General features: G+C 41.5%; 1 protein-coding gene across 1 annotated transcript in view; it reads right to left on the bottom strand.

Annotated features, from left to right (window-relative positions):
* The window catches only part of CTNND2 (catenin delta 2), a 654,700-nt gene that overhangs the window by 243,014 nt on the left and 399,154 nt on the right, over positions 1-12,532 (bottom strand). The window contains exon 8 of the mRNA XM_075052197.1: positions 9,586-9,780. Coding sequence (XP_074908298.1) covers positions 9,586-9,780 — 195 coding nt within the window. The remainder of the gene's footprint in view (positions 1-9,585; positions 9,781-12,532) is intronic.

Here is a 12,532-nt window from a genome sequence, read left to right as displayed (position 1 = left end):
TGATGCTGCTCTGCACAAGAAGAGTGGTGCATTCACACAATGTGATAATCGGATGCCAACTTTGGCTGCCAAAGGTGTTATGCCAAGATCTTTTCTCAGATTGTCTCTTGTCTCTCTGAGTTGCATCCCTCAATTTGGGGAGAACATGCAGTTTAATTAATTTGTTATGTGAGCCTTGAAACAGAGAAAGTAACAACTGTCAAGGCCCTTAAAAACAACTGCCCTTCCAGAATTTGAGATGCTAAAATTCATCATGCTAGTTTTCTCACTGGAGTCAAAATTCAGCTCTGAGCAATGGCACTATACAAAGACATACACATCACTTTCCTCCTCATTGTAGTACTACATGGTTTCACATTGTGCGTGTGGGATGTAGTGACCATAACGATTATGAAGCCTAATCACAGCAAAACCACACGGACCGTGTGCACACAGACTAGTCTACTGCAACTAATTTTCTGGTTTCACTCCAAATTCACCTTCTCTTGAAATCCCTCTGTTAAAAGTTTCCTGTCCAGCTGGCCAACATAAAACAGAACACATGGAGGAAAGTCACAATTATTATTTAAAAAATGTATAAATATTATGAGACAATAACAGATTAACAGCCTGCACTGCATCATGCTACAGCCATCAAACACACGGATGTCTTCTCCTTCAGATTTTGACTTCTCCCTATTTAGTACACTATAATCCTAAGTAATAAAATGGCTACTAACTGGTATTTTTTAGAACACCTTACTGAGCTTCAGCTATTTTAATTAATAGTTTCCATTCTGGAGTAGAGAGTTATTTTACTATTAAGTTAACCACATTTGTATGCCAGTGCCAGACCATGTGATATGTACACCTTAAACATGAACGTAACATCTGCAAATGATAGTTTGAAAGTTGCTGGACCCATTATAGTAAAACGTAACATCTTTGAATACTTGCTGTACTCGTATAAACTCCAAACCTGCATGTAAACTGCTGAAATTATGATAGAGGAAGAGACTACCTCTAAAAGTAGACAGTCTTATATATTTTAAAAAAAAAGAAAAAAAGATTACAGCTTAAGTTACAAAAATGAAAATAATGGGCTGGTGATTTTTAAAAGAGTGCCTTTAAATAAAATGCTGCAGAAAGAATGATCCTCTCACAAAAGCATTAGTTGTCTTGAAGGCATTACTGGGTAGTTACCTCAGGCACAGCATTGTGTTTTTGTTCAGCAAAGATTTACAAGAAGGAGATTTATGAAAGGTGGTTGAATTGCTTCTTACTTCATGAATGACAACCTTGTTTTTCTATACAACACTGAAGTAAATAAAAGAGAATGGACATAGTCCTGCATTACTGAAGTCTAATGTGACCAGGCTTTAACCTTAGACTACACCTGTACAGTAAATAGATGATAAATACACAGACACTGTGTTTCTGGCACAGAGCAGACACTATATTTTCTTGAGAGTGGCAGGCGAGATTTACAGGGTGTGTACTTCCCTAACCAAGATTTTATAATCACACTTCTCCCTCAATAGGTGGCAAAAGTCAAGGGCCATCCAAGAAGCATTCAGACATGCTCTAAGCCGTCCTTCTATCAAAAAAGAAGAATTAGAAAATACATGGGACAAACCAGAAGCCACTGGAGGTATCCTGTTCGTGAACAGAGGAAGGAGGCTGCAGATACTGACCATCTTAAAAGGTTTCTATTCTGAGCAGTGGTGAAATCTGGGCTGCCTTCAGATGGGTACAACTCCTCTATGGAACCCAACCACGGGCTCAATACTTTGAAGCTACAAATATCTTATAGTGGAGAAGCATTTCTCCAAATAAGGGGGACATTGCTCACAGATTACAAAGGTGGTTCTGCAGGGTTTGCACCTCCTGCCACTTCCCTCATTCTCACATTGCTCTTGTCCACCGCTTTACAGCGACCACTAGATACCACTGAAGTTGATAACAATGTCTGTTATTATACTCCTGCCGAAATTTTAACAGGAAGGAAATTAAAAAAAAAAAAAGTTTCTTCTTTCTCAGATAAGATGCCACTGTACCTGGAAAAAGAATCACCTAAGCACATATATGCAATAATGTAACACAGATAATAAGGCTATACCAGACACCCTGGATCTATTGAATGAAATGGGATTATGACTTTGCATTGCTTTGAGGTAATTTGTTATTCACTATGCAGATCACTAAGGTATTTTGTGCTCAATTTACTTTGTACTGAAGATTTGTTCCCTGCTTGTTTCCTATAATTCTGTCTCCCAAAGCAATGTTATCAAGTAGATGTCAGCTAGGAATACAGGTCTATTATCACAACATTACCAAACTAATAGAGATGCAATGGTAGGAATAATTTTTCTTTTTAATTTCCCTGAAAACATTATGTCCTATAGCCGGAACTCCATGCTGTGTGATTTACCAGCATGATGCTCAATTAATCTGCAGCTGTGGCATCACAGTATGCCCCTGCACAGCACATCACCTTGTGACAAAACAAAAAACAAACCAAACAAACCTGTCCTCCAACCAGAAAAAACAAAACAACTTAAGCAAAAAGAAGTGATGTTTGGTATTTATAACCTAACTATTGAACTTTAGGACTGAACAAAATCCAAATAAAGATTTGAGAAGCAATGTAATGGACAAAGGGTTTAATCCAAATGGGGCAAGTCAAAGCTGATTTTTCTGTTACTCCTCCTTTCTGTCTGAAGTGACAACTTTAAAGCCAAATAAAGAAAAATATATTTGAAACCAAGGTTGCCTTTTTACTTTTAAATGAAGTATTTGTAATACAGGAACTAGCACATAACAGGTAGCTTTTTATTAATAGCTAGCTGATGCTCTGAAACCGGAGTAAAACTATACCAACATGCTCATTGCTGCTCATTGTAAGAATCTGAAAATACCTAACTGCATGTATATAGGAAAAAATTTTTTTTCCTCTAACCTCCTTAAAATTCCTATTATGCATTAATCTGAAGTCTAGGGAATTACAAGCGATATATCTGCTTAACGAAATTCCAGTCCCATGCCGAGGAACAATACTAACACAACCTGAGAAAGGACGAGATAGTTGTGGGGCAACCGGGATAAGAACTGCCCTGCAGAACTTCGCACTGGTGATATGCCAAGGCTCAAACTCAGACTCTGACTCCCAGAGCTGAAGTTATGTTTGCACGCCTTGCAGGTGTACAAAGCTGTGAACCAAGCCCTCTATATAGGATTCATCATGACATTAAAATTGGGAGTCCCACAAAGTCATTTCTACAACGTCTCATTTCAACATAAGAATGCTGTGTTAATTTTCTAAATTTTTTTCAGCATGTTTAAGTCATGGACAACTTCAGTGATTTGACATAACTAAAGAAAACAACTTATCAAGGGACTGCTTCCTATAAGGTATTGTAAATGACTATCCAAAAGATCTCTCTCAAAGTTAAAAGGAAAAAAAAAATTCTCATATTTGTTTAGATATCATCTGAATACTGAATACCAAGTGCAAGGTCCTGCACCTGGGTCAGGACAACCCCAGGTACCAATACAGGCTGGGGGATGAAGGTATTGAGAGCAGCCCGGCAGAGAAGGACTTGGGGGTACTGGTGGATGAAAAGCTGGACACGAGCCGGCAATGTGCGCTCGCAGCCCAGAAAGCCAACCCTATCCTGGGCTGCATCCCAAGCCGCGTGGGCAGCAGGTCAAGGGATGGGATTGTGCCCCTCTGCTCCGCTCTGGTGAGACCCACCTGCAGTTCTGCGTCCAGCTCTGGGGTCCTCAGCACGGGAGAGACATGGACCTGTTGGAGCGGGTCCAGAGGAGGGACACCAAGATGATCAAAGGGCTGGAACACCTTTCCCTATTTAAGACAGGCTGAGAGAGTTGGGGTTGTTCAACCTGGAGAAGAGAAGGCTCCGGGGAGACCGTAGAGCAGCCTGCCAGTGCTTAAAGGGGGCTTGTAAGATGGGGACAGACAAATCTCCCTCTCCTGCTTCTCCTTTTAGGTCCTGAATAGAGACCTGATCCTCACCACAGGCACCTCATAAGATGGAACAAGGAGGCAGAAGAGAGAAACAGTGCAGCCGTGTTTTGAGAAAGCCCCCAGCTCAGTGACAAGAGAAGGAATGCCAGTTTTCCTTGTAAGTCTTCCCCTCAGACACTGCTGAACCTCCAGGACAGCAAAAGCCCAGGCCAAGTGCAGCAGAGGCGAAGCAGCAAGCACCAGCGTGGCCGCCTGGGTCCCCTTCCCATCCCTGCATCACAGCACATCTGATCTCTGAAGGAGGACTGGGCTCCAGGAGCAACGGCTGCCCCTACCCCACTGAAGCAAGACACACATTTACAGAAGGACAACGTTACAAATAACCAGGCACAGTTCTTGAAATAAGGCATCCCTTGGTGCAGACTCCTTTCCTTCAGCAAATGAAGAACCAGGCAGGAGCAGGAAGGCAGGCAAAGAGGAGGACAGCATCTATCCAGAAACACAACAGTAATTCTCACCTTCAGCAGTTTTTCCCAAGCCACATCACACAACAATGAGATATGGTTTTTCCCTGCCGCTGGTAAGTGCTCGAACAGAAACGGTGGCCAGGAGTGACTGATAACTTCCCTCTGAAAACTCCCCCCTCCCTCTTCACTCTCCACAGCTCTCCTGACAGCTCTCTCCCCCTGCACAGAAACCCAGCCTGCAAAAAGCCTCGTTTCTGGTTTGCACCTGCCATCACGAATTTCACAGGCCTCTTCTCTTCGATCAGCACTCTCCACCACGGCACCCAGGAGGGAGCACAGCCTGCGGCAGCACAGCTTTTGCTAACAGACAGCTTGGAGACGGAGATGCACTGGTGGAACCACCCAAGCATCAGTGGGAGGAACCTTGGGGAGACCTGGCCTGAAGAAGAGGAGGCCATCAGAGAAGCTGGAGGCCAGCCTGGCAACCGCCTGCACACGCAGGGACATCAGGCAGCTTCGGAGGCAGCAGGAGAAGTGCCCCAGGCACGCTCCCCGATGGATAACCCACTGCAAAAACATGCTTGGTAAACCTTTCAGGTCCTGCACTAAGCCACTCTTCAGAGGCAATGCAACCTTTGACTGCTTGTCTTTTCACTATTCAATCTCCTTTCAATAAATCTTCCATTTCAAGGTCCTATTTGAATTTCAGCAGTATCAGCCACAGACCCTACTTGTCCTTTTCCTAACCCTTTCCCCCTCTCTCTGGGAAGCACAGAAGAGTCCTCACAGTGCCTTGCGTGCCCTGTCTTCATCAAGGAGGCACTTCAGCTCTGCACACCCAGCTCTCAAAACTAAAGCCAACCGGCTGCCTAAGCACACAACGCTGCCGGACCTCCCGCGATCGGGCTGTGTCACGAAGGGGCAGTGACCTTCGGGGGCCAGAAGCAGAGACCGTCCTCAGGCCACGCATCCCTCGGCAAACCTCAAGCTTTCTTCAAGGCCGTCAAGGGTCCTCTGGTGCCAGTGAGATGCGCGCGTCCTTCCTTCGCAGAGCTGAGGAGGACACGTTCGCTCCTCCGGCGTAACTGCTGGTTCATCCTTCCCACTTGTGTGAGGTTAGGGACAAAGATACTCACTCGCAGTCCCTGAAACCAGTCAGTGCTCTTAAAGCGCGAGCACTCTACAGGTTTTGAGGTCTAAATGTCCACAGCTCACCAGCGGCACCAGTGCTTTTAAGCAGCAGCACTTACTTCACCTGATAAAGCCCCAGTAGGGAGCTCAAAACAAGCACAGACCTCCCATTCACCACCCCTCCCTCCCAGACCACGGGGGACAGCAGTCTTTCAAGGCTTTTAAATAACTTTATCTGGAAATCACATCCTTTTTACAGAAGAGGGCTCATCTCTTTCACTAAGGGATCACAACGAAAGCAAGCATCTTTACGAGCATCCAGACAGAGTGCTGGCAGCCTCCAGAGTGCGATGGCAACCGGTCCCACAGATCCCACCGCTGCCGACGTCGTGCTCGCCTGCTGCAGGTCAGCACTGACAGCCCAGAACCCGAGCAGCAAAGCCGCTTTCTCCTCAAGGCAGCTACGGAAATCCCAGGCTTGCAAAATAGTGACATTTTGCCTGCTTGGACTTGTTTCATTAAATGCCAGTAACTAAGGACTAAATCCCTAGTCCAAACTTCTAATTCTGCAAACAAGCGAACGATCGCCGATTCTGTGTCCCGCTCTGGCTGAAAGGCAAACCTTCCCCCATCTTCAAATTCCAGCGGTGTCCGTGTAAACATCCCATCAAATAAGGTTATCTCTACTCTTATTAACTTAGGATTCAAATTAATAATGCAAGGCCTTTAGGTTTATAAGGAAAAGAAGCAAAGCACCTGCCTGGACAAATATTATTAGTGTTATTTAGTTGGGTTACAAATACAAGTTGTAAGGTGCTATTCAGTAAGTAAATTAATTCATTATGTCGGATTACTCCCTCCAAGCACATCTTTTGTGGATCCCCATTTCAAAAGGAGAATTTCATGATTCTTGCTACTTTTAGTGAAAAAGTTTGGGCTGGTACTTTTTAATATGAGAGAAGGCATTACCCTTTGAAGGCCAAAAGGGATTGTTAAGTAATGGTTACCGACCAAAAAAGCCTATGCAGCTACTGCTGTCAAGTTTGAAGGATTATTTTTAGCTTAGACAGCATGACAGCAACACACCCGGTCATAATTTAAACCACAAAGTGATGAAGAATTCATCCTGCCCCTATCTAAAGTTATGCTAGTAAGGGAGATGTTCAGTAAGCTCCTGCTATTTTGTACCTTCTGCAATATGCATCCCTTACTGCAGAACTATCATCATGCACTTCATTCACGAGTGAAATAGAGGAAAATACAAAAGTTAAAAACCCAACACAACAAACCCCACCACCACCCAAAAAACACTGACTAAATAGAACAAAGTTAATTTAGTTTACCCCATGGAGAAATTTTAGCTTATTGAATTCTGCTCACTGAATGTTGATTCACCTAGAGGATGAAAAACTCTGAGTGGGCTTTATCCTTAGTTGTGTAAACATTGCTGAATGTAATAAGTATTTAAGAGCTCACAAAAGAGAAAGATGTGATGTCTATATTAAAAAATAAAAAGTTTCCATTCTTTGAGTCACTTAATCTTCCACATTAAGTGAAATTTTCAAATTCAGGAAGAATGTTCTCTTTTTAAAAAGAAACAAACACAAAAATAAATGGTTTGCAAGTATAACTACCATAAAGTTGGTTTTTTTTCTAATAGGTAATGTTAGCTGCAGAGAAAAAAACCTGCAGGTTTTGGACAAAGTCCTTAGACTAAGTCTGCCTTCCCCTTCCCCCCCCCCCCCCCCATCAGATGGGGAAAACCATGCACCATCTTCATGATTAAAGGTACCGTGGTAATAGACAAAAGAATGTGAACTATTGTCTACCAAGAAGCACGCTGAAGTCTTAAAGCTCCCCACGACCCCCTCCCACCCCCGTGCAATTCACACACACAGAAGATACAGGCTATGAACCCTTGGCAAACGCCTTCAAGGAGTACACGGCAATCTACATCCCTCATAGCTGAGATCAAATAGTCAAGACAAATAGCTATTCAGCCCTACAATAAAAAAAAAAACAACACTTAACCCAATGAAGAAATAAAAAGTTGTCTGTGCCAAACTTCAGCTGAACTCCTTCCCCTCCTTTCTGCTAATCCCAGAAAAACTGTATGGTCTCCACCAGATGGGATATGTTCCTATGGGCCTCTGTGGTAGAGGCAGGAGGAGACCGAGAGCTGATCCGATCCAGCCCAGAATTCCCCGAGCGCTGGCAGCTCTTCAGCCTGGCTGTGTGAAAGGCTGACAGCATTTGCAGCTAACAGCTATTGACGGAGCAACGGAATAATTGGCCTGGCACGCATCCACCTGCTTTTATTTCCCCTGACCCTGATGACAGGGGTGGAGGGGGAAGGCGAGGGAGGATCAACCCGACACAAAGCTGGACTGACGGGGTCGTTCTTCAGAACGAGCCTGGAGCAACGGTCAAACCCATATCCCAAACGCCAAAACAAAATTCACCTTCACAGGGCACATTTCTGCTACCCAAATCAGCATTATTTTTTTAGCTTTTCCTCTTCCCTTCTGAAAACCCATCTGCAGGTATTACCTGCTAACATCCCGCATCCCAGTTTCATTCACTCTAATTGTGATCTACACTGACAGATTTTCCTTCCTTATGGAGGTGTTGTGAAGATAACAGTCACAAGACCGCCTGCCACCTCAGCACAGAGTACCAAGGGACATTTTGCAAGCAAAACAAGAAACCCTCTTCAGGGCATGACTGGGAAAGAGAACACCATATAGCAAATACGAGGCAGCCGCATGTGAAACACAAGGCTTAAAAGTTCAATATAAATAGTTGCTTCAGTCACTATCACTGCCTCCACTGCTCAGTGATTTAGGCAGAGGTCTTGTCCCCTTCATGCAAAGAATAGCAATCTTTTCTCATATACACATATGACTCTACACAAAACATACACTATGGTAGTTTCTTTAACAGGAAGGAAATGGTGTAATGGTGTTCTTCAAAATGTATAAAGCTGTTACAGGTATTTAACTAGAGAATTCTGTTGAAAAACTTCTTTTTAAGGATTTTCTCCTGTACCTTTAACACCCAGAACTTGTACAAAGCAACAGAAATTTTTGGACATGCAAAAACTGCCAGCTTTGCCCTTGGAAAAATTAAAGTTTTAAAAGAAAGCAAACTATCTTGCTCCAAAAAGTACACGTAACTTTTTCTTGATGAAAAAAGGGAATGACCTGAGGATGGACATAATCTTCCCTCTTTGATCAACACAGCAAAGATAAAACACCAGAAATACTTACAATTCCTAAGGCAAGTTCTTTCTACATCTGCTTTAGGCTATTTTGGCTGCAGCGTTTATGTACTCTAATTATTTTGTGCATTAAATACCATAAATATCCTTGTTGATTTGTGATCTATTTGTGGGTTCCAACATACAGCTGTATTTCATTTGGTTGAGAGGACATTCTGCAAGTAGGACTTGTACACCAATGCATTTCATGGACAATCATTATTATTTATGGATAAACCAGTGATGCTAACAGCTTTTCTCTATGCCATCATTCAATTTTATGTCTGTGTACCTATACCTAAGTGTTCCTCTGTAGGAGAGGGGAAGAACATTTACTTATGATTCACTTCGAAAGCAAGTGAACAATCCTTTAGCTTCATGTGGAAGGAACTTGGCAGTCCCTTTGCAACACACAAAATACCTTTGCAAGCAAAAAAACCCTGGCAATTTCTTCAGAGGCAACAGATTTTTCTCAAAGACAACACACAAGATTAATAAAAAAATTCTTTCTCTCCTTATGAGTAAGGCCCCTCCCCAAATTAGTTTCACCTACTGTACATGCAGCACAACATTAAGTAGTTCTCCATTTTGTGCATACCTTTGGGGTTCTATTGATAGCTGCTACCTGCACGAGGTATTTTGTTTGACTGGCATGCACGTAATACATTTCGTTTAGCACATCGGAAAGAGAAGAAGAATTAGTACTGAAGATTAAAGGTATATTTCACAAAAAGACAATCATGCAAGTTACATCCACCTACCTGTACTAGTGCGATATGTGCCTGTGTGTGCTGGTTGCAGAGGGTCCCCCTGGCTCTGGCTGAGACTCCTCATAGGGGGCTTCTGATAAACTCTGTCTTCGTAAATAGGATCTATATGGTGTTCTGGAGACTGCAGTGCCCTTAACTCGGAGCCAAGGTGGCTGTGCTGGCTGCTGTAAGATGCCCGAGACCCAGCTGCAAACAGATTTATGAGAGACGTTTAAGAGGGAGAAAAAAAATTGACAAATACAGGATCTGACTTTATTAAAGGTTTACTTGAAAGTAGCGCTTAAACACAAACCCCAAACAAAAGAAAGAAATATTTTCAACATACAAATAGAAACAGCATGCAAGGGCAGCAACAGCTCCAGTTAATCGCTTAAGTTGCATCATCCAGCTGCCTGCCTCTACTCCAAAACCTCATTTCTTCCAAGAAAACTACATATTTTGAAGAGATAGATATCATATCATCTCTTCTTAAACAGAGACCAAAAAAACCCAATGCAAAAAAAAAATGAAAAACCCAAACAAACAAAAAACCCTGCTGCACAATCCAGGAATGCCCAAGAGCAAAGGGGTCCACAGAAGAAGGGGGGAGAAGAAAGGAGCAGCAGTCAGAACTAGTTACACGTTATCCCCATATCTTAAGACCTACAAATGAAATAAGCTAAAGCTCTTGAATAGATGTAGTTACATGAAGGCTGATCTTTTTGCTGCTTCACTATAGTACAATGGAATGGTCGTGCCTTATCAACATTTTGCCGTCAACAGTTTAAAAAAAATCATATCGTTAAGACTTTCTACAACTTAAATATCCTTGAGGATGAATAAATTAAATGTGTCTTCTGGAAAATGTATTTTAAGGATACAGGCTTGTTTTTTTTTTTTTCTTTTTTTGGTAAATAACAAGATTAACTGGGATTGTATTAAAACATTTTCTTATTCTACTATTAAAAATATTATTTTCTATCATGATCTTTTAAAAAAAAAGAGATTTGTATATTTCCAGCTGTGGTTACTTTTGTCACTTGAATCCCTCTGTCACTTAGGTACTTCAGTTCTGTGGTCCATTAGCAAGGTTCCCAAGGAGAGGCATGGAGAAGCCATACAATAATTACACATTTTGAAGGCAAGAATCAAACAAGTACGCAAGCGACACCTGACAAAGGTTAGGTCTATACCACAAAGTGGTAACACGCTATTTAAATGTTTAGAAAAACAATCAAAGATAAAACTACTACACCTCTTACTGATACTCGCGTGAGGTTAAAATCCTGGATGTGGGTGATGTTCTACTAGCTTAGTTTGTACTGCTCAGACCATCAGTGTAGCCATTCCTACCTCATTCATTGTGTCAGCAGTGGTTTTGTTGCATAAACAAACACTAAATATTTTTAAAATGCAAAGCACAGATATAAAGTAATGTGCGATAGCAACATAGGATAGAAATGAGAAAGATACACAGACATAACGTTACTGAAACTTTAATACAAATTGTCTGGAGGAAAAGAGTAATTTATTCCATTTCTTTCTTCCTAATCAGCTTGTGCCATATACGTGTTTTCTTCTGAATTTTTCAACGTACGTGTGTGTTTTCACTGCAATACCCTATTTGCATATTTTTCCCTTCAAACATTTTTCAGACTGACTTGCCATTAGCACACCACTGAAAGTAATTCTGTTGCTCCCCTCACTAGAAAGTCTGCCAAGAATCCCAAAGACATATTTTATCTATAACTACTGCAATTACCCAGGAAGTTGATATTACTATTACAGAATTAAATTCTTCATGGTCCACATTTTCAAAATGCTCTTTAACCCTGCATCTCTGAGAGTGAGCCTCAGAACAGCTGAACAGCTCCACCAAAATCTAGTATCGTTCAGAGTGGCCTAAAATACAGCCTGTTATGATTATGTCCAAATTTCACTGTGCACTTGGTTCAATCTGTATTCAGAGAAAAAAATATGGAAGAATTGAGGGCAAAATTTCAGAGGCTCGACAGCACATCAACAACCCAGACTTGCTACAGAATAAAGAATTATACCCCCTTCTAGAAGTACGACAATTCTTTTGTCCATTTACAAATTAATAATGCTCTTTGGAACAATAGATTTTCTTAATCCTGCTTCCAGTGAACCGAAAGATTTTTCCCACTGAATTTAGTGGCAATATAACCCAAATATTAAAATGTTCTCAAACAGTTATGCTAGTCTTCTGGTGAGGTGGGATTAATTCAGTCTCCTTCATACTCTACCAATAGTTCTGAATCTGCAAGTACTAATACCAGTCTAATACTAAATGGAAGCTTAGTATTAGCTTATTATGCTAATATTAACAGAGAGATTTATTTGCATACTGCACATGTAACCGTAACACTACTGTACTACACAATAAACATATGTATTAACCAGAGAAACTTCTTGACGAGAACACATTAACGTTCAAGCCAACAAGGCAAGGAAGATGTGACAAACAATAAAAGAAAGCCAGCATAACTTGCCCGAGAACAGCTAAATGGCAATCTAGAAATAACTCGAAGCCACCTGAACAGCAAGATTATGGGTAAACACCCCCAAAAAAGTTTGGGATTTAAAACTCTATCAGCGAGTAACTGCCACTATTCCCCTAACATTTCAAGAAAACAAAGATTAACAGGTAACTAAAATATTTTCATGTTAAAAACATAGATGCTCTCAAATCTCAGAGATTAAGGCCATCAGAACATGAATATACTTGTTAAATCATGTCTCAAACACCTTTAGTTTCAAGCAAAAGTGATGCTTCTCTACAGACCACAATATGCAATTTTACTACACTACTTCCAAATCATCAGACATCAATATTAACACAAAACACTAGCACCCTTTAAAAGGTCTTAAATCTAGTTTTAAAAAAACAGACAAACCCCAGAAAATTTATAAAAAGATTGAACACTACCATCATTCT

This window comes from Buteo buteo, chromosome 20 (genome assembly GCF_964188355.1).
Source record: "Buteo buteo chromosome 20, bButBut1.hap1.1, whole genome shotgun sequence".
In the NCBI taxonomy this organism is placed as follows: Eukaryota; Metazoa; Chordata; class Aves; order Accipitriformes; family Accipitridae; genus Buteo; species Buteo buteo.
The sequence above is the reverse complement of the archived record's forward strand: the minus strand, read 5'-3'. Positions and strand labels throughout refer to the sequence as shown.